Source organism: Pholis gunnellus (genome assembly GCF_910591455.1).
Source record: "Pholis gunnellus genome assembly, chromosome: 15".
In the NCBI taxonomy this organism is placed as follows: domain Eukaryota; kingdom Metazoa; phylum Chordata; class Actinopteri; order Perciformes; family Pholidae; genus Pholis; species Pholis gunnellus.
The window spans coordinates 20634914-20657540 of record NC_136542.1 but is presented as its reverse complement, the minus strand read 5'-3'; the positions used below and the strand labels follow the sequence as shown (position 1 = coordinate 20657540).

Genomic DNA, 22627 nt, shown 5'->3' with positions numbered 1-22627 from the left:
CATGGTAAAACAATATAGCTACTTAACATCAGCATGTTTGCCGTGTCAGTTTGAGCACATTAGCATGCCGGTGTTTGCATTCAACTCAACCAAGGCTCTTAGTCTTGTTCATTTGATGGTTCCCCAAATACAACTTTAATACAACTTTGCAGTTTCAGTTGCATTCAAGTTGCACCACGGAAAGCAAATTTTAGTCCTGTCCCTCAAGACTTGTTTTCATGTAAGTCATAATGATCTGATCAAATACCTCGACATTTAAAAAAAAACATGAGGCAAAGCAGCAGTGGTGGAGGAACTGACTTTGAGGGTGAAAAGTGGATGTGGTAGATTCAGAGGGTTGGAATAAGGGGGAAGGGGGAGATGATGGGCTGAAGAAGACATGGAGTGAACTATTCCGAAAACAAACTTGTGTCTGTTGCTGGGTTGTCCATCCACTTCCTCTGCTGTTTTGGTTTTCCACTGCCTGGGCTTCCTGGGTACAAGCGAGGTACAGCATGTGCCAAGGAAAGCCTCCGGCTCTTAATGAAATATTTATCCTCGCCGTGAGGAGACATGAGGAAAGTTACATGGAAAGTTAAAAGGACCAAGCAAGGAAGGAGGCTGGGGCACTGCCAGAATGACAAATATAGTTACGAAACGCAACTTTTATTTTTTTTAAAGGGTGAGGTCTGGCCTAAGCAATGAAACTGTTGCGTAGACTCTCCCAGTAGAAATCAACCAGGCGCTGCAGAAGCAGATTTGATGGGACAGTTGGGTTTTTTTTACTTCAAGAGGAAAGCGCAGTTCTTCAAGCTAAATGTTTAATGTAGAACAGAGATGTTGGCCTTTTTTTTCTGACATTGCCAGCATTAATCTTTTTGATATCTCCTACGAAGCCCAAATGAAGAGCAGGCTGAGGAAGGAGAGGGGTTGGTCTGCTCCGTGTCCTGCACAGCAGAAACCTGACTCTGTGTTTGCTTACAGTTTCCAGTTTGAGAGTCTCGGGTATCATGAAAGCAAGAGTTGGCAAGACTATAAGTTTACATGCAAAACATGAAGCGGGTAACAGCGACCCAGTGTGCCCCGGCCCAGACGATGAGTGGTGTAATTACAGCAGGGTCCAGTGGAGAGTCGGTCAGCACGGATTCCATTACACACACACACACACACACACACACACTTGCAAACACACACACACACACACTTGCAAACACAGCTGTAGATGCTGGAGACATAAGTTTGACATAAGGATGCAGTGTTGTCGAAAATCTCCAAGATTTTCATTTAAATAAATATTTGTTGCGTCACTGTGGCCGAAGGAGGTAACACAATGATGATTGAGAGTGATGGCCCACTGATGAAAGTACTGCAATATTTATATATTTGTAGTTTTACAAACTGTGACATTCCCGAGTGGGGAAAAAATAAGCTGTATTCCAGTTTTTCCATACAGGCAGCCATACCAGTGTGTTTTTCTACACACAGAAAATGGACATATGCACACAATTCGGGAAATTTGAACGTCTGAATTTTTTTGGGGGGTGATATTCTGTAACTATCATCATTTCCAAAATTTGAGTGTCCTTTTTAAATGTCAATAACCAGTGGGTAGCGGCCTAATTCCGCCCTTGAAGCATTGGTTGATGTTTTTCTTTGGATGTTTAATGTGGCCTCTATGGGATGCTTGTTTCCCCAGTGTAGTGTATGACTGATTGGACCTCACACTGCACTACCATAAAGGGTGATTGGTTGCATTACACTATCAAATGTTTTAGTCCAAATTCTAAATGGTACGTCTTATTTTGTACAATTTTTCTTATAATTTCAACAAATTCTCTACCAATTCTTTGCTTTTTGTTTCACTGCCAAGTTACCTGAGGCTCTGAGATACAGGCTTCTTTTGGAAGATTCTTATTTTTGATATGTTTAAGTTGCCTGTCAACAAAGCTCCAGGAAGTCCAAGTGCTGCTGTGGTCCGTGTTGAGTGGGTGCCAGCCACACCAGTTCATCAGCACAGAGCAGGAACTCAACTCCCTAAAAGTTAAGGCTGAGGTCCTGATTGCTGCAATAGGTCACTACAGTCTAAGACAAGCTGTCGCCCTGAAAGACGCCTCTCTCTTGAGTGAACGGATGTGTAGTTTTGTTGCTGATTTTATGATATAATCCCTCTTGCCAAATAGGGGGGAAAGCGTTTATAAATCACTACAGCATGCAACAAATGTACCCATGTTTCTTTTTTTTTGTTGGTGGTGTAGCCTACTTTAGTCAGAAAAGGAATCTTCATCGGGCCCACAGCGGATGACATGACTGGCTACAGTAGAGATGCCAAGTTTGCCTGATAATCTCAGCACTGCTAGGCTTCTTATTTATTTCTTTCTAAATAGGGTCACCCCGCTTATTACTGCACATTTGCTGTTGGATATAGTGGGTGTTTGCCAAATTGAAGAGCAGCTCCAAACCAGTTGTGAAAGAAATGTATTTCCTACCAAGTATGTACCTTTGCTGATAAGAAAACAGCTGTCAAAATCAAATCAAACAGTTTTATAAATTGTAGTTTGGCGTGACGTTCTCTCTACGGCGGGAGATATGGCATGAATTAGGAATGATGTCATTTACGTTGCCAAGAAACTTGTATTGCTTACATGATAAAAAAAAAAAAATGTTACAAGTAATCACATTTGTTTGTAGGTTTTGCAGATTGCATTGCTGCTTTGATGGACATTCAACTCCAATAGAGACGTAAAGGTCACAGATACGTGCAACGCGTGCGTTCCTGCTTTTTATCTGTCAATGTGTAAACCCTGCGATGTACTGGTGCCATGGTCAGTGGTGTTTCCCTGCCTCCATTCCTACTGCATGCTGGGATAGATTCCCCCGCAGCCCCCTGTGGCCCTATAAGGAATAAACCAGTGTGTAAAACGGACTGCGAGAGTCTGAGAGCGGAGTGATACCAGAGGCACCATCCGTCTTCCTGTGAATGGCCTCTCAGTAAACACCTGCTAATGCCATCATACAGCTGACGGTGATGGATGGAAGTCGTTCTCCTGCGATGGGAACAGTACGGCTGATGGGCCGCCTCGACGCAGACGAGCATATTGGCCAAAAAAAATGACACTTTAACGAGCTCTTTCCTGGCGTTAAGTGCCGCGCGCCGGCCCCCTCGTCGCAAGCCCGTCGCGCGGCTGACCCGAGTAATCCCACCACCCCCTTTCCTGAACGTGGCCCCCCCTGCTCGCCCCATTGGCTGACAGATCAGACTGCCATGGAGACGGCTCGTTAGTCGCATAATGAGAACCACACGTCGTCTTGTTATATCATCTCAGTGTGTGTCGACGCGGCTGGGGGACAGAACACCGGGTGCTAGTGTGCGCGTGAAATGCCCGATGATTCAGATAGAATTAAGGCACCGTGAGGTCACCCGTTCACGTCTCACTGGTAACCGCCCGTTCACCGGAGGAAACCAGTTCACTGGCTCAAGTAACCAGCCCTGCTTAGTGGCTGATGACCCCCCTCCTGCAAATCCAATTTTCCCTGATTTGCCACAACATGGTGCAGCTCCATATGATTTCCTTCTCTTCATCTTTTTACTGAGTTGCTTTCAGCTGCGATCAGCTCAAAGTTACTATATTTCACAGCAATGCATTTTTTGTTGAGGTTTTGACTCCATAACCTTTGATACTGTGATTATGGATGTACAGACTGTCAGCTGTGATTTCAGGATATTTGTTGCCAGAGTGGATGGACAGCCAAAGTCCCTAACATCAGAGCTTTTTTTGTACGCAAGCGCGCGCACGCGCACACGCACACACACACACGTATGTGTTTTCTTGCTTTTTTTTCTTCTTTTTTTGCAATGTTTTTGGCAGAAAGAAGAGTATTTTGACTGTTTATAGCTCTCAAAATCAGTCAAGATGCAGTACAACCGAATGGGATATTATGTGTCTTTGGTATAGCATTTACAGATCATTACCTCAATTAATGAATAGTTGCGTGGAGCATGATAAGGACATCTGTACAAATCAGTCCCCAGGTAATCAAATGTGTCAACAACAACACAATGTAAAAATGTTTAGGGCATAAACATTAGCTAGATGCAGTGAAAGAAAACAATCATTAGCATAAATATTTTTGAATTATGTAGGAACAGTTCGTGGCTTGAGAATCACTGCCAAGTCGTTATCAACAAAATAATCTTCCTAATTAATTGTCTTTTGTCTAATAAGTGTATTTAAAGTCTGTGCCATTTAATGTGTCGCTATCCTCCTGGTTTACATGTGGCCCAGAGGCCGCACTGGTGTGATCTGAGTTTATTCTACTGTTGTTGCAGTCTCTTTCCACTTGAGGGCGATGTTTGCCCACGCAATGTGGGCTCTGTAGTTCAAGGTGTACAGAGATAATGAATGCACCAAGAGGTGTCACTCCTACCGACTTCTGTTTTTGCTTTACTAAACTACTTTCATGACCAGAGACGGGAGTAATTGCACTCCAGTATTAACATTTACATGAAGTATGAACAGAAACGTACCCTTGTTATTATAGCATATGTTATGGATGTACAGAATGCTTTATTAGATAATTATTACAGGTGCACGAATATGTAAACATTTCAATGGTTTAGATGGCAAACGAGCTGATTCTAGCTCGCTTTGAATCATGTGGCCGGTTTAATTTACTGTATAGCAATAAAAAAAACTGCATGTATGCAGCGAAGCTAAAATGTGTCAACACTAGTTAATTGGGTCCAGCTTCTTCAGTCCTCGCGTGAGCCTCAACATTGACAGCTGTAGTCAAACACTTTTTTAAAAGCGCGGAACTATTTTTTAAATACAACAATACGATTTTAACCTCAACGTTATTTCATTTAGGCGGTATAACTTTTGGTTTATTTTATTTTTTTCTCCAACCCTTCTCTCACAGCTGTGCGGAAGTGACACAGCAGGCGCGCGCCCCGGTCACGTCACGCGAGAAAGCACAGAAGCCGAGCGAGGAAAAAAAAAAAAATATCAACAACAAGAACAACAGTTACCTGCCAACACACCACCGTGATAGTCCGCAGACATGTCGTTAACAGTCCTAAAGGACTGCATGGACTCGTAAAGGTGAGCTCAAACCGCCGGTCACGCGCCTTTACCGCTAATTTAACAAGAGTCAGAGCAGGAGGAGGATTGGGGGGGGGGGGGACTCGTCCACGCAAACATTGCCGCGTCATTAAAATTCACATCTAAAATGTTGCGCTGCTGAGTCAACGCCGCGCATTCATGTCCCCAATGAATTGTAGTTAAAATGACAAGTTTGTGATGGAGTTGCGTCCCCACAGCGGACATGCCCTGTGTTTTGGTTCAAGGGTTCATGGGCGGAAGAATGAGGAAGTAGCTGCTTAATAACGGCCGGAGGAGAGCTAGGAGGCAACTCGGTGTGCGGCGGCATGCGCACACTAGAGTCTCTGGCAGTAATGTACCGAGTCTGTCTCTCTCCGTGAAAGAAAACGAGTTGGAGTCGTCGGTCTCACGTGCTCGGCAGCAGACCCGTTTAAGTGTTTGGCTGCAGCTGGTCACACATGCTGTCCTCTCGTGACAGTAGCAGACCAGCTCCCACATGGTTATAACTATGAGTGGTTTGGAATCTATAACTGTGTTTACAAACCTTTTTGATCAAGGTGGTATGATCCCAACTTGTCCTTGCTCGGTGGACTGAAGTCCGGTTCTGGAAATGTCTGTCACCTCGGGCTGCAATTATTATATTCAATATCAGTCCATGCACCTGCTCTTTTCTCAATGAAGCATTTGGTGAATTAAATGTAAGCAAATAGAGGAAAATCATAAGATCGCAGAGGCCATTGTGACGTCTTCAAATGTCTGGTTTTGTCACACCAACAGTCAACATCCTGAAGGTTATTAAGCGTTAAAGACTAAGATAAGATATGAATTCACTTCCGTTTGAAGAAATACTTAAGAAATAAATTGATCATCTAAATTGTTTTCAGTTTATTTTCTGTCAAAGTACTAATCAGTAATTCTAGTAATTGTTTTGTCTCTAGTGTAACATCATGTATGTTGACATGCTAATGAAGAATATTAGACTTTTTTTGTGACTTCATATGTTTGTGATTCACTCTTCTAGGCTATGAATTCCTGTGAGTATGGAGAAGTTTCAGAAGAAGCGATGCTTGAGAAAGGTAAGTACTGCTATCTGTGTACCCACAACAGTAGAAATTCCCACTAAATTGCTTCTTAATTACAAAAACATTTTATTATTATATGGCAAAGCTAGACCCATTTCTTCCAATAATCAACGTTTGTCACCAAGCTTAAAAAAAACAGTAAAAATTCTCTCATTATTTACAGAACACAAGCATGTCCAGGACGTTAAGGAGGAATCGGAGGACTTCGCTATTGGCGAGCCACCTGAAGGACTCGGAGGAGGGCCTCCTGGAGCCACCGAGGCTGGTAAACGGGCATCTGCAGGGATGGGCCCTTACACAAACCAATCCACCGGCAGCAAGAGAGCCAGACTCTCTGGCGAGGTGAGCTGACCTCAGAGTATACAACATGTGCATGTCTCACTTGTTGTATAGATCAAGGTGTCTCTTACGGCGTACGTGTTCTGAATGTTATCTGCTCTGTCTAGATGAGGCGGCACTTGCTGGATGAGAGCGGCAGACATGAGCCTCTTTGCCTCGCCACAACTGGAGAGAGGAGGAATTACGTCCAGCAGAAACCCAGAGTCTCCTACAGAAAGCCTCTCTTCAGCATCTCCCACAGGATCTCGGAGAAGAGGAACACGCCGAGTCTGGAGCAGCAGGCCGGTCACGGCGCCGCGAATCCGCTCAACTACGCCAGCATCCTCTCGTCCAAGCTCCAGGGTTCAGAGGGAAATGGCCCGTCGGAGACCCTCCCCACCATAGACGCTTTAGGCCAAGCGTCGTCAACGGACACTAGCCTTTATCCGCTGATTGAGAAAATGTTTCTCATCCTCAACACCCTCAATTCAAGCATGACACAACTGCATAGCAAAGTGGACTTGTTAACCCTTGAAGTCATGCGGATAAAGAAGCAGATCAAGCCCGCCGAGATGGTGACGGAGTTCCAGCCTCCTCCTGAATATCTGCTAACAAGTGACGAATTGAATCAGCTGATGGAGCAGACATCCAGCGCTGGGGAGCTCGGGTGCCGGCTGCTGGTGCATCTCTTCCCGGAGCTGTTCAAGGCCAGGGAGTGCTCTCACGAATGCATGGCAAGCAAGAGAACACTGGAGTCTCTCCATCTGCAGCTGATCCGTAACTATGTTGAGGTGTGCCACCCCTCGGTCAAGAACAACAGCGTCTGGCAGGAAGAATGCCTCCTCCAGATCAATGACTTGTTCAATCGCTTCTGGGCACAGAGGGATATGGAGAGTGCTCGGCTGCTCAGGAAGCAGACGATCACAGGTGCCGCGATAAAGGCTGAGCATCCTCAAAGCTACCGTTTTATCAACGAGCAGGGCCAGGAGGAGCACGTCCCTTTAGATAACCAGCAAAGCAGCGGGGCTGCGTCAGACCTTGCGTTCAATACGCAAGCCATGGAGGAGCTGGACGAGTTCTCCTCACCCGAGGACTTTGTTGTTTTTCTCATGCACCGTCTCTTCCCCGAGGTTTTCGAAGAAGGGAAAATGCCAGAAGGCTCCAGCCACTTCAGTAGCGTGGGGCAGCTAATTCTGGACTCAGACAAGATGGAAATAATAAGGAAGTATATGGAAGCTAATTTTCCCGATGTGCCTGAAGACAGCTGGCTTCAGGTGTGTATTCAGCACATGGAGGACGCTCTGGAGGGTCCTCACAGCAATGGCAATGGGAGTGACCCTGACAATATCAACGACGAGGGCTATGACCTGGCCAGCCTTCCCGGGGATGTTTCTATTATTAAGGTTCCAGAGGTGGGCGATTACGAAAGGCCCGGTCGCAAGGCCAAAAAGTCGCTGCTTACGCCGGTGGATTTTGACGATCTCGAGGTTCCTCTTCCTGATTTCACTGTTCCCCAGGAGTACCTCTTGTCCAAGGAGCAGCTGAAGAACAACTATGAATGTAGCCTGTCCATCGGGAACTTTGCCTCTCGGCTGCTGGTGCTCATGTTCCCCGAGCTCTTCACCCACGAGAACACACGGAAGCAGTACAACTGCAGCGGCTCTCTGGGTAAAAAGCAGCTCGACCCCATTCGCGTGAACCTCATCCGTCACTACGTGCAGTTGGTCTACTCTCGGGCCAAGAACGACCGAGTGTGGATGTTGGAATTTGTGGGCAAGCTCGACGAGAGGTGCAGGAGACGCGACACAGAGCAGAGGAGGTCCTATCTGCAGCAACGCAAAGTGTATGGTCAGGAGTCAGATCAGGACTTTCTTTGCCACCTGAACCAGCTCAATCCAGATAGCATGAGGGAGGATCCGGATGCTCCCTCTTTACCTCCTGAGAAAAGTAGCAAAGACTTCTGTAAAATCCCCCTGGACGAGCTGACTGTATCCACGCCGGACTTCCCTGTACCTCCCATCTACCTGCTCTCAGACACTGAGGTCCGGGAGATCGTCCAGCAGAGTCTCTCTGTTGGGAACTTTGCCGCCCGCTTGTTGGTGCGCCTCTTCCCTGAGCTCTTCACTCAGGAGAACCTGCGGCTGCAGTACAACCATTCAGGGGCCTGCAACAAGAAGCAGCTCGACCCTGTCCGCCTCAGACTGATCCGCCACTACGTGGAAGCGGTGTATCCTGTGGATAAGATGGAGGAGGTGTGGCACTATGAATGCGTGCCGAGCATCGACGAACGCTGCCGGCGCCCCAATCGCAAGAAGTGCGACATCCTTAAGAAGGCCAAGAGGTCAAGCACTGTGTCCTAGTTACAGTAGTATTTCAGTTAGGCAACACTTGGTTGAAATAAAAAAAGATTATAATAATTGCACAGTATATAAGCTGAAACCGCTTTGTTGAACCTTTTCAAACTGTCCTATGTAGGATGAAGCCAAGCTGTTATGTTTCTTCAGTACTATTCGTAGTCATCTTTTACCTTGTGACTACAGCAGTAGATGTTGTAGTTTATGTAGTCTTATTATTGTTGGATAAAATTGCTTCTATTTATAAGCCCAAATGGTCATAGCTCATCTAACAAACTTTGTTGATAAATGTTGTAGCCTTAAAAACGATAACGATGATAGTAGCTAATAGCGTCGGCCACATATTGGCCCTATGGATAGAAATGAATCACGATGACGTGATGTGTTTCCTTTGCAGTTACTGATGTAGCATTGTGCCACCACTGTTTTAATAACAATGTGCTTATGTTAAGCCTTCTTATAGAAGTTTATATTATACAGACAATTTAACATGACAGTGGATCATGATAACCTATTTCTAATAAAACCACAATTATAAAATATGACATATGGTTGGACTGTTTTACGTACTGGCACTAACCTGTTCCTGTTGAGGTCTCTAAACTGAACTTGTTGGGTACTGACTGCAGCTTTACACCCAGAGGATTTAGAGGTGACCCTAATCTTAACCCTGAACCCTCCCCAACAAGCTCTGTACAACGCAACATCCATAATGCTTCTACTCGTGCTTGCCATTTTACATTTTAGCCTCAATAAAAATATGAAACGAGGATTCACGTAAAAGACTATGGCAGTAGCTGAACGTACTACATAAGTAATGATTCTGATGAAAACTCATGAACTTGCAAGAAAATGTCAAAGTGCACCTTTATTGGAGGAGTCACACAGTATAGTGGGGAAAGGTAAACACTCCCAACCAACTGCGTAATGTCTACAACCACTGAGAACGGTTAACCTTTACAATCCATCATTTAAAGGTCCAACTTTTTGGAGACCATTCGAACGCCACTCATTTGGTTGCATTCATTTCTGCGGCTGCCGTCGCCTTCACTGGCAAATGGTATCTCAGTCAACACTGTCCTATTCCAAGTTCATGTCTTAATGGCCTCATCTTTGGAAAGCTCTATACTTTTCCAGCGCCTTATGGCAACCTTGTACTTTTCTGCGTTACTGGATTCGCCCAAAACCCTCCGGAGGATGACTCTCATCAGAGTGACGGTGTTTGTTTCCCGGTTCTCCAACAGCACCAGGTCCAAGGTGTCCCCGACTTTCACCTGAATACAGAACGGAATAGAAGTAATGGGAAAAAGAGGTACAAAACACACGTGGATAGAGTGAGAATTTGTGGCGGGAATGTGTAATCAAACACGACTCACCGTTTTACTTTTCTTGATGAGTTTCTGTCCGTTTAGCCTGAGCTTGTTGTTGTAGAAGGAGTCCTCAATTTTACTGTTATGAGACAAGAGGAAAGGGGTTTAAAGGCCCTGCTGACTGAAACACCACTGGTAGCACTGGGAACTAAAACCATAAATAACAAATATGTTGTAAAATGACTGCCTGTTATGTTTGTTTGGAAAAACTCTTTACATTAAGACAGCTATAAAGAAAAAAAAAGGCATTCAAAGCTGTGAAGGCAGCCGATGGGCAGTGGACTCACTTGCGTGCCATGTCCAGGCCAGCTTTCATTATGACATCATAGCGAAAGGACTGCACATATTTCTCCATGTCTTTATAGTCCTTTGGTAGGTTTGGGTTCTCACCCACCTCATCTTCATAATCACTGTCCTCAGGGTCTTTTTTATTCTCCTCCTCCTGCTCCTCCTCCTCCTCCTGTGCTGTCCTCGCAGCACCTCCTTTCTTTTTGTTGCTTCTAAACCTCAGATGGTGGACGGACCAACCCCTGGCGGTGTCTCTGCCTCGGAGAGCGGGCCGGTGACAGCCGAGCGCGGGGAGTCCAGAGCAGCCCCACAGCTGGCGTGTGTGGATGGTCCTGGGACACCATTCAGTCTGCCTCAGTCCATATCCAGCAGCCAGCAGGTGGCGGGGGTTCAACCGTCCCAGCTGCCTCATGGCAAGTGCCTGCACCACCAAACTCTGCATGTTGGCACTCCACCCAGTCACTAGAAAAAAACGAACGATCAGGAAGCATTGTGCTGAATTACTGATCTAGTTGTGACAAATTGTAAGTATAAAAGTCAGTATGTAAACATTATGATATAAACAACATCCATTGACTAAAATAAAATAAATATGCATCCAGAGTCAGGACTTCAGAATAACCTACAGGAGTCTATTAACTCACCTCTTAAAATCATGTAACTGCTGTTATCAGGTCAAGATCGAGACCAATATTTTAGACTTACTATTCATAGTAACAATCGTATTATTCAATTAGATACGTCGTTTCTTGTTTGATTGCTAAAGCACCTTTGTAAAGAGTCGGGTAAGTAGGTAAGGAAATGTACCTTCAAAATAAAAGCCTTATATTATTTCTAGCCCCGGTGTGCGATGCTCATATGATAATAGATTTTAAATTCAAGACTGTTCTAAGACTCTTCTGTAAAACAACAATAGCAGGCAGGATACAACATTTGAGCTCGATTGTGGATTTTAAATTGCGTTTGTTTATTTTCCCGGAAGTGGTGTGTTTTCTTTTTGTTTTGCCTAAAACGTTACTTGACACGAGCCGACAACAAACATTTATGGAAGGGAGTCATTTTCCAGTTCAGGCTTATTGTATTTTGTCCTTAAACATTAGTCGCTGTCTGTGCCCGTTACTTAAAGGATGTCTCTGCTCGATTAAGCTTGACATGGTTCAGGCTTCAGCTGAAGCGGACAGGGCTAGCTAGCTTAAACGTTACTTTTCTTCATTAAGCTCGTGGACTCATTATTTCATGTCATGTGCAACACACCACGGGCTTGCTAGGCAATAAACGGCATTGCCTGTTTTACTTTGTTGCCAAATGCTATATATGAAGTTGCTAAACACTCAATAAGTACTTGGTAGTCCACTCACCTATGGAGTAACCTTTCATAGCTTGTTACAGCAGTTGGTCGGCACTTCTGTCTGGGTTACTAGCCATGTATATGTGCTGCCACCTACCGCACTGGAGGTTAACGACATTACGTAGCCGAGCTGTTTATGAAGCACCAAACCACATTGGGATTGTTCATGTTTTTATGCAAAACACCCAAAAAGCACCCGGATATTTTTTTTTTATTTGTAGCATGACACTTTCCAACCACACTACTAATATTATGTACATTACAAAGGACAGAACAATCCCCCATCTATGTCAGTCTCAGCCTTTTGTCTACTTATTTACACTACCAGCAGTAATGTTACGTACTGCTGTGATATAGAATAGAAATAATCATCCATGAGATCAAAGTTCACAAGTGAGTGTATAAATAGTGTATAAATAGACCATAATTCATCATCTAAGTGAATGGGCAATCTTGCTTTTTGTTGGAGGAGTTTAGGAGGATTTTAACCAATATTTTCTAATATTTGTTTTCCATGTTGTTTTTTATTATTAAAAAGTAAGGGTGCAACTCACCAAAAAGCAAAATCATCATGAAGATAAAGGGTAGTATACATGTACTGTATAGAAGCTCTAACTATAAAAGGTAAACATGCTGTGCCTGGCATTAACATACACCTTCATGCTTTTATAGGCCATGTCCGCAGCACACATTTTGACTTGTCATAATAGTTAAAGCATTGGTGTAATAACATTACCACAATGGCTCAGCTGTATTTAGGTGTCCGAGTAAGTCATGGCAGTGTGACAGTGAGCCAGCATGTACAATCCCATAACCCTGAAACCGAAGAAAGGAATTAAGCATTCATTCATTTTATTATTTACACCTGTGGTTTTCCTACTATGACACGTCAAAATATCTTCTGTGAAAACATGTTTGAGGATCCAAGCCGGCAACAATATTTTAAATATACATTGGTTCGCCCCAAACATTTATTGCAACTTTTATTTTTCCAGCATAAGATAAAATTGAATATATATTTCAAAAGGTAATCAAGTTATTTATACAGCCCATTTGATTATAATGACAACAAGAACATTTTAAACAATTTACAAGAAACCGTAAGTGGTCGTGTATTGTTTTACGTCTGAGCAGTTATGCATTTGTAAATATATCAGCATGAATACTTTAATACTTTAATGGAATTTACATAAACATTCAGCTTCACTACAATTCATAATGTCTAGTGTCACTTCAAGTGCATAATACTGGTGTCACCACATTATTGAAAACAATGTAAGAACAAGATGTAATTCTCGAGGATGCATACAATATGTTTCTGTTAAAAAAGTCAGTATCATAAAGTTGATTTGATGTCTGTGTAAACATGAGTGCACTTACATCCTTGCATATCTGCCTGTAAGCTCTAATCAGAGTCACTGAGCCCAGATAAATCAAATGTCTTTAGGAAACATGGTGACATGTTGGTGTGTGCTGTGCTCTTTCACTGACTGTATCTCATTCAATATACACTGGACAGTGAAATCACCCTTTTACATATAAAAATTGTGATTAGTCCTTTACTATGCTACAGACACATAATGGAGATATACTACAGTGTATCATGTATGCTGGTGGTTTACATTCAGGTATGTTTTATGGTTATCAACAAATTGTCTGAGCACAAGGAAATCATGCAAATTTGAGCATGGATTTATGATCTTTAGGCAGTTAAATCCGCACTGTGGTTTGTTGTTTTGAAAGATGATAATGTTAGTGACTGATGTGTATGAAAGCCCATTTCCGCCACTGTGGAAAAAAAAGATTCTGTAAATCATAAAAATTAGAAACCATCTCAAAATACTGAGTTAGTATCCCAAAATAATGACTTAGTATATCAGAATAATAAATAAAGTATTTATTTATTTTGCGATAAGTCCATATTTTGAGATACTTATTAATTATTTTGAGATACTGAGTTCATATTTTGAGATACTAAGTCATTATTTTGAGATAGCTTCTCATTATAATGACCTACAGGATTTCTTTATTTCGTCACAGTGTCAGAGAAGGGCTTCTATAGATGTGACGTCCACCTGTTCAAATGTATTGTAGATTCAATGTAAACATGTCCTTGTCTTTTCTGACCAGAAGATTAATGTCATGAATTGTATATGTTTTTGGGGGTTTGGTTGTGGCAGTAGGTATTAAAAAAATGTCTAATTTAAGAGAAAATGTACCTTCTTAATTAATCACGGATGATTCATTTTTCATCACATGTTTTAGTTTGTTAACGTGAAGGCTCATGTAATTACACAGCATTGGTGCTCCAACCAGTTTCCAGTTCCTGGGTCAGTCAACACCAACCAAGTGTCAAATGTTAGCGCAGAAATCCAACTTGAAACAAAACAAATACATTTCTGACTCTGTTTTCTTGTTTTCTTGATATCCAAACTGTGCCAATGTCTACATTTACATAATTCCAGCATCTTCTGTGGAGGTTCGTTGGACAATATGTTTCACAAACAGCAACTGTAAACATCAACATCCAACAGAAAGGTGCATTCCTCTCTGGAGCTGCCAGGTAGTACCAACAGTCAACAGTCAAAAAAGGGAGAAATCCATAGTAAAAAAAGCATATCAGTTACACCAAATTCTCCATCTCACAGTAGCCTCAATAGACCAGAATACAATGCAACCACAATACAGGTTTGCTCTGAATAAGGGGCACACTGTCTTAGAGTACCTTTTCTCATTTAGAACAGCTGTCACTCTGTTTTTACTATCTTTTTGTCACGGTCCACCATCACATAAAACCCACAGCTGAAAATAAGTTTATACCTGTTTTCTCCAGTTGCCAAAAGGCATTCTGGGGAATACAGAAAGTCACTAACTGAAGTAGAAACACAATAGATGAGGCAAGTTGATCAAAAAAGTAAAGTTACAACACTTCACATAAACAATGTAAATTTTCAAACATCATAGATTGGTATAACAGTGAGTGAGAGTATCCAAGAGATCCTTTGTCTCTTTTGAATCGGAGGTTTCCATGTTGTGTCTTTGTGACGTGGATTAGCCCAACATATTTCATCGACATTCCTCCTTTTTACGTTTCAGACGGTATTTATTTTCACAGTTATTGCTGTAATTATCTGATGTGTTTGTGTGACTGAGATTTTACTGAAGGAAGGACATGTTTAAACCTGCCCATCTCGTCCGTGGCATCAAAAAAAAGGTCTTGTGAGGTAACTGCAGCTTCAGTTTCATATGTACGCCGCATGTGAGACCTTAAAAGCTGGCAATGATGTACCGTGTAACAGTCTTTGTCTGCTTGCTTGTCATTGGAAGCCAGGCAGATGTCATTTTTCCACAAGTGTGTATCCTAGTATAGGTTCACATACCACCATTGCTTTGTTCTCATTTATGTTATTGCTTTGGTGATTCGCACATTCAGGATTCAGGCATTTGTTTCGGATAGTATGACAATACAACATGAATCTGTGTATCTCACATTAAGACTTGTTTGCACGCTCTGGTGTCCAAAGTGTTTGAATGCTACAGAAATGCCACTGTGTTTTGTCTGCATAGTCATAAGGAAGTCTCCACGCAGGAGCTATTTCTGTGGAAAGACCTGTGGTTGTGGCAGTTCTCACTGCAGTGGACAATGAGCACTGGGTAGCAGAGTGCGTCGTCATAGTCTGGGGGTCCCTCATTTTCTGTGGTGAGGCGCTCTGATAGGCAGCGGGTGTTCTCGCTGGGACTCTCCTGGTCATCCAAGCTGCCACTCCGCCAGAAGCAGCTGCGCTGGGAGCCGTAGCGCCGCGCCAAGGAGAAGCGGCTGCCGCTGAAGGGGATGCGGGAGCTGGCGCCGGTGCAGACGCTGAGGGCGCTCCTGGAGAACACAGAGGAGCAGCTGACGGCTCTGTGGCAGCGCTCGCAGTTCTGACGGATCCCGCTGAAGCTGGACGGGCACTGGGCCAGGTCCATCAGACCAGCTTCTGAGTAACTGGGCACCAGTTGCTGGTTGGACCGAATGTGCCATTCCAGTTCCGTGCTGTCAATGGTGTTAACGCGAGGGATGCGGCGCCAATATGGACGATCATCGCACGGGGTCACAGGGAGGTAATCGTGCCCAAAGAGCTTCTCAACGCGGTAGTGGACATATGCAGTGTGATACTCGGCGAAGACTCTAAGAGGCCAGGAGAAAGTGAGGAATGAGGCAAACCAGAAGACATAGTGGGACAGATACCAAGGGTGGCGCTCTGGGTCGGACAGCACCATGACGTACTCCTTCAGGTCAATATTCTTCAGGTGCATGCCCTCCCTGGCCTCCATGTAGTCATCAAGGCCCTCATTGTCAGTGAAAAACCTCGCTCGTTGCGTAAGGTAGGAATTCTCGGACTCTACGTTGGCAAAACTGAAGCACTTGGTGAACCGCATCTTAGTGAGAGCGGACTTCTCCAGGCCCAGCAGCTGCTTTGACACATCTTTGACGCCACAGTGACCGTAGTCAAATTCAGCCTCTGCCACGTGGGTGTTGACACGTTCGTGGTACACCTGAGTGCTCGTGTAAGCGTCTCCGTTGCGGTAGCGCGTCACCTGTCGTGTTCGGCGAACGTAGTGGTAGCTGATGGCCTTCCACCAGATGCAGGGTTTGGCCTGCTGCATCCTTTGGATGCGATCGTAGATGCCCTCCACGTCCACTTTGTGCTGTAGCTCGTTCTTCACGTGACAGTGCCAGCACTCCACGAGGTAGACCAAGTAGAGCATGCCCAGCAGGGCCAGGGGGATGTAGATGTAGCCGTCAGAACAGGGACTGTCATGGTACATCATGGATTTCCCTTTGAAGGCACTGTCAAAGGTGAGGCGGGTCACCTTGGTGACATGACACCAGACCATCGCTCCAATGCAGCCGTACATGAGAACGGACAGGAGCAGGCATTTCCAAAAACTCTCCCGGCACAGCGACTTGCTCAGAGATTGCCTCAGGGGTCTTTGCTGTTGAGTCAAAGCACAGACAAAACAAAAGAGGAAGTGGTAAATACATTTAAAATGTTTTATCATACCATGTGTCATCAACCCGTAGCCTAATTTAGCTTGTTGCAGAGTACATCACTGCGGATTGATCGCTGCCACATAAGCACAAATATGGATTTTTTAAAGACTTGGGCTAACATTTAATGAGCGAGGAATGAAACCACAGTACTAACACCCTTACATTCGAAGTTCCCTTTGTGAATACAGTGGATAACACTGTTAAGTTCTTTCAGCTCTCCTGACATGTCATGCCATTTTATAGCTAAGTGCCGTAGAGATACATGCTGGCCCACTATACAGCAGATAGTTGTTAAAGGAGATGAAAGACTAAGGTAAAGACCAAACATGTGCCCAATCATTATTAATGTCGGCTACACTATTACAGAAATATCTCCTGTAAAACTATCAAGTGTGGGACCAAATCCCTGGCAATTAATTCACCTGCAGTGTGTTACGTTCTGCGCCCCCCGTTCACATGGATCCATTAAAGCCCTGCGCCAAGATCGAACAAGCAGAACAAAACACAAGAAGGCGTTCGCTCACATGATGGAAATAAAAAGCCCATACCTCCTCCCTGGTGTCCTCCTCGAAAACGGTGGTCGCACTGCTTTCACTCGCTGTCGCAGCCGATGCAGGAGGGGACATGGTGCCGGGCTGCTCTCGATAATAACAAATGATAAAGGGCGTGGAGGAAGGAAGAGGAAAGAGATTTCACCACCTTCTTCTGCAGAGAGACCCCCCCCCTTATCCAAGACGAGCTATACTTCCATTTAGAGCCGCTCCACCCTGAGAAAAAGCAGCACGAGACGAGACATGTTGATCGGTTGAAGCCCCCAAAATAAAGGGATCTTTCCGATGTGAAAGTCCAAACATCGGAGGGCGGGGGGGGGGGTGTTATAGTAAAGCCCGCATCCTGCCCTCTACCGTTTAGCTGTCAGTGCCGCAGTAACATGATCGTAGATGAGGCTGTACTAGCTGGTAGTCGTTACAAAATGAAAAAAACTATGCCCTGCCCCTGGGGGCCCGCTGCGTCGCCTCTTCAGGGGGGCTGTGTTAGCGGTCTGCGGGGAGCTGTCTGTGGTGCTGACTGAGGCAGCTGAGGCAGGCAGGTGTACGGGGAGATGTTGCATCGATCTGCCCGCTTAAAGGGAAAGTGTGCAGTTCCAGTTATGACGAGAAAGCGAAGGTGTCCGTGCAGATATACAGGAGACGATGTTTTCTTTTGCTAAGATGGAGATCAGAGCATCGAGACTTGTTGAAGTGTTGATCACGTGATCACTTTTCGAGGCGGCATTGTCAGTGATTTATCGAGGCTTGCTCTTTGACTTTTTCCTTTATGATAATGCGTGCAAATTTACTTTGTTTTGAATGTGAAGCTTATGGGATGTTAATCAGAAAATTCCAACATATGAATCCCAATGAAAACAAGGTCCAAGGAGTGGCTTGAATATTACAGAAAATAATAATTAGCTGTATGATATTTTTGGGGTGGATTGTCCCTGTTAAACCTGACAAAATAAAGTAACCACGAGTTATGCTATTAGAAATCGACGAGGCTGTAATACAAAAATCACATTATACAATCATATGGGGACATTATAATACTCTGATGTGGTGGGAACTTAAAATACATCCGAATGAATCAAGTCATTCATTAATCATTGATCGTCTTTGTACTCTTAATACGTCTGTATGATTTTAGATGCAAGGACAGGAATATATTGTAGTTTAGTGAAGTGCAGTGGTCGAAGAGGTGGAAGAGGTACTCAGAGTAATAATACCACAATGTAAAAATACTCAAATACAGGTAATGGTCCTGCATTCAAAGTCACTGAAGTCAGAACACATCAGCAAAAGTAAAAGCTGAAACTCAGAGTTGATCAACAGTAAATTAAACGAGAGCTGTGTTGATAATCTATGATGTATTTTTTTCTAGCAAAAATGATCATACATCAGTACCAGCTTCAAAATTATGATTTACTTTCCATTCTCTTGTATGATGGTAAATGGAATATCTTTGGGGTTTGGACTGTTAGTTGGACAAAAGACATTTAAAGATATTACCTTGACCTTTAAGGAATTGTGATCAATATGTTTCACTATTCTCTGACCTCATAGGCCAAACCATGAATCAATTAACCGAGGAAACAATTGGCAGAAAAATTGATAATGATAAAATGATCAATTGTTTATCAACTTGCTGAAACCAGTGTACTAAACATGAAAACGGAGCAATGAGAACGACAAACATATCAACCTCAAAACAAATGCAGGTTTATACAATCCAGTGGAATTATAATCTGAAGCACACCAAATTTATCATTACAAAATACTTAGAAAAACATGCATGTTCATGTTCAGCAATATGCCATGAAAGACACTCCACCATGTATCAAAATCATATGAAATTCTGGGTCACAATTATACGCACATCTTAAAAAAATACAAAAATCTTTTTCAGAAACCCATTCAAAGGGGTTCACAGTCTCAGAGGGTCAAATGCACATATTATTTAGCTAGTTTGTTTAGTTTAAGTGACAGGTTACTTGCCTTTAGTGTGTACTTTATAGTGTATACATATGGAAATGGGTCATATGGGCGGTTTCAAATTATTATAATTGTATGACTTTAAAACAAAATACAAATATATTAAAGTGAAAGATTGCACGATTATTTTTTTTTTATCCTTATCAGGGAGATGAATCTGAATCAAAGAACTGGACCGTAAAGCTTTATGTGGTCATAAAAGAAGACACAAGTTTTTTTTTTATATACTTGAATTAAGTAAAGAGTCCTGGTGGAGACCATACTGCAAGACAATCTTCAGCCACATGAGCTCTTTCTCCCTGTTGACCACATGGTGTTAACTTCCAAACTGTTTTACTGCTTTTCCCAGGGTCTCCTTTTCTGATGACGGAGGGAACCCTTAAAGGGAAACAGAACACAGGTTAGGACTGAACAAGAACCTCACCAAAGTTGCACTCTTGATATAGGGATTGAGTTTTTGACTATCTTAAATCCTTAGATAACCACGTGCAATAAAGAAACAGCCTTGAACTACTTTAAATCAATCTGATCACAGCAGAATCCACCTGCAGTGACAACAAAAAACCTGCAGCAGGTGTTCCACCTGTTGGCCAGAGCTACTCACGGAGTACATGCCGGAGAGGTTGTTAAAAAGCTCTTGGCCTGCGTTCACTTTGTTCCTCACTCCTCGTATGGTCCCGTTCTTGCTGCAGATATTGATCCGTTTGTTGCTGAAGAGCATCTCTCTCTTGGCACTGGCGTACAGAAGCAGGTCATCGGGTTCGCAGCCGTTCGCGTCCACGGTAGTTTCCACCGCCAGGCCGTTGGTCTCGCTGTCGGCGGGAGGCGAGCTCCCCTGCTCCGCCTCTGGGCTGCTGGCGCAGTCCGAGTCCACCGAGTCCGACACGGAGCCGCACCAGGCCGCTTCATCCTTGAACACCTCCGCCAAGACCCGGCCGCTGTTGGCAGATGCGACTCTAAACCTAACTGTTTTCACAGCCTTTTCTTTTTCCCGTTTCAATTCTGGCCCCTCCATTAGAGCGTCTTACATTGTTTCAGGTCCCATTCAGAAAAGCCAGACTCGCTCTTTTACCCTATAAGCCATAGTGGTCTGCAATTATCAAACAATAATATCCCCATTGACGTGTCAGAATGAGCTGAAAATACCCCGGGTACGAAAACTAGACACCCAAATGGTTAATAATACATGAGCGTCTGTCATGGTAACAGCTAAAACAGGCAAACAGTAAATTGATATTACCATATGTTCAATAATTGATCAAGCCCAGTGAGCACTAACCCGGATTTCAACGTTGATATTTGGTTTAAATCGCGTTGAAATCGGGTCTGAACGTCTTAGACCTATTTTAAATTACGGTTACAATATCAACGTGTCACAAAATACAAATTTCTTTTAAAATATTGTTGGTTTGTTCAGTTGTAGGTTGAAAGAGACGCGATTTTGGTTACTTTAAACATATTTCTCCAAAATGATATTACGCTGGCCGTTGATATGTGGTCTACAGGAAGACGTGATTTCAACACAGTTAATGTTTCATATAAAACGTCATAAATATGGAACTATAGACTATGTGCTGTCAACAAGAAGCACCGAGTCTTCTTGAGGTTTGACAGGATTCTTCTTCGTGAGTTTTTTGCGTCTTCTTCTTCTTTTGATTTTCCGGTAGATTGGTTGCCGTGAGACACTATACTGCCCCCTATAGCTTAGTGTTGATTACTGCATTCCCACTGGTGCAGTCAAATGTTGTACAAATTAAAAAGAAACTTCAGTCTTCAAAAGACTCCGAAGAAGAATCCTGTCAAGTCTCGTGAAGCGGGAATTTACAGCACACAGTCACGGACTGGTAAATTACATTTCACTATATTTGAAACATGAACCGTTTGCTTATTATTTAGCCTGCTAGTGCGGCTACTTTACTCTGTTAGCTGGTGGCTAACGAAACCGTTCATAATCAATGCTGATGCTAATCAGGCTAATTGCTGATTTGTGTACTGTTGACATGTTTTAACCAGCGATAAACACGTGGTTCTCGGTCAGTTATTGGGGATAATATATGATATGTTATTGATTACACAAAGTTTGAATAAAAAAACCACCGCTGAATAAACTAATAATAAACCTTAGACGTATACAAAATAATAAAAAAAAAATATGCAGTTGTTTGTTGTCTACTGTACTGTCTTGACAAGTAGATTACAAATTATTTACATGTTTTCACCTCCCGCAGAAATGTAACCGTCAACAAAAATCCCCACAAAACGAAGGAATTAGCTTGTCATTTTAGCCAGCTAGATTTGTGTTCACTCTTCAGGCATCGCTGGCTGCACTGCATGACAGACGACCCCCCCACCACACATCTACCAGAGCCCAAGAAGTTCCTGGCTGAGGTCCACCAGTTCAACGTGAGTGGTAGCTCACAGCAGTATAGGTGCCCTTCCCCACCACCAGCAAGAAGATCCACAAGTGGGTTCCACCCAAAGCCGGAGCTCAGTGAACTCTGACTGCATATTTGTAAATGATGTCCTGAATAAAATCTCTATACAGACATTTATGATGGGAGTGGCAGTTCTTACGATAAATCTTTTAGACAATGAGTGTTCCCCACAGGAGGATTTTCTTTATCCGGAAATTACTTTAATGTGAGAAAAACAACTTGGCACACAAACTGTCCTTTCGGAAACATCTGCCTTTGTCCAGTTGTTTTACCTTTTTTACCCGCAGACACGCTGCTACGCCTGTGTTCAGAAATATAAGATAGCATTTGCAAGTTGTTATTTCAACGTTTGGTACTTTACTTAAGCAGCTAGCTGGCTATAGAGCTGCAGTTGACAATCATTTCTAACATTGATTAATCTAATGTTTTATTAATGGGGAAAAATCACTATTATTATATCCATCATAATGTATCAGATGTGAACAATCTTTAGATCCCTGGTTTTGTCTGACAAGCGGTCCAACACTTGGAGAAATTACATTTTCAATCATATCTGATAAACAAAAGCATAAAATCCTCACATTTGGACCTCTTAGTTCTGCGCTTAGTTTGTCTAGTCGGCTGTTAAAGACGCAGCAGCACTCTTCTTGATATTGTCTTCGTGTCAGTATTATACTTCAGTACATTGGTCTCACTTAAACCAACAATATGCTGACAATAAACCAAACAACAAAATGTAAAAAAAGATCTGTTTAATAGCTGTTGGCCTCCAGTCAGAGGCTCAGTGGTCA

General features: G+C 43.3%; 3 protein-coding genes across 3 annotated transcripts; 1 reads left to right on the top strand and 2 right to left on the bottom strand.

Annotated features, from left to right (window-relative positions):
• Positions 1-4945: 4945 nt before the first annotated feature.
• On the top strand, positions 4946-9353 carry bend3 (BEN domain containing 3). Its single transcript, XM_079174154.1, has 4 exons — positions 4946-5078; positions 6100-6154; positions 6324-6502; positions 6607-9353. Exons 2-4 carry the CDS (start codon positions 6103-6105, stop codon positions 8836-8838), a joined length of 2463 nt encoding a protein of 820 aa, XP_079030280.1. The 5' UTR covers positions 4946-5078; positions 6100-6102; the 3' UTR covers positions 8839-9353.
• A 345-nt stretch (positions 9354-9698) lies between these two features.
• Positions 9699-11892, bottom strand: mtres1 (mitochondrial transcription rescue factor 1). The gene is made up of 4 exons (XM_079174966.1): positions 11849-11892; positions 10490-10952; positions 10209-10281; positions 9699-10106 (listed from the first exon to the last, which is right to left on the bottom strand). The coding sequence occupies exons 1-4, from the start codon at positions 11865-11867 to the stop codon at positions 9924-9926; spliced, it is 738 nt and encodes a 245-aa protein (XP_079031092.1). The 5' UTR covers positions 11868-11892; the 3' UTR covers positions 9699-9923.
• A 3513-nt stretch (positions 11893-15405) lies between these two features.
• On the bottom strand, positions 15406-17499 carry LOC306707582 (transmembrane protein 151B-like; the record flags this gene model as incomplete). The annotated part of the gene is made up of 2 exons (XM_079175094.1): positions 15406-16815; positions 17422-17499. The coding sequence occupies 2 exons, from the start codon at positions 17497-17499 to the stop codon at positions 15406-15408; spliced, it is 1488 nt and encodes a 495-aa protein (XP_079031220.1).
• Positions 17500-22627: the final 5128 nt, after the last annotated feature.

Bases quoted from the DNA above. Each gene is read 5' to 3' on its own strand.
- bend3 (XM_079174154.1), top strand. From the start codon at position 6,103: ATGAATTCCTGTGAGTATGGAGAAGTTTCAGAAGAAGCGATGCTTGAG. The intron at 6,155-6,323 runs GTAAGTACTGCT...CATTATTTACAG, and splicing joins AGAAGCGATGCTTGAGAAAG to AACACAAGCATGTCCAGGAC. The intron at 6,503-6,606 runs GTGAGCTGACCT...TGCTCTGTCTAG, and splicing joins GAGCCAGACTCTCTGGCGAG to ATGAGGCGGCACTTGCTGGA.
- mtres1 (XM_079174966.1), bottom strand. The intron at 10,282-10,489 runs GTGAGTCCACTG...GTCTCATAACAG, and splicing joins GGCCTGGACATGGCACGCAA to TAAAATTGAGGACTCCTTCT. The intron at 10,107-10,208 runs GTGAGTCGTGTT...TTCTGTATTCAG, and splicing joins TCATCAAGAAAAGTAAAACG to GTGAAAGTCGGGGACACCTT.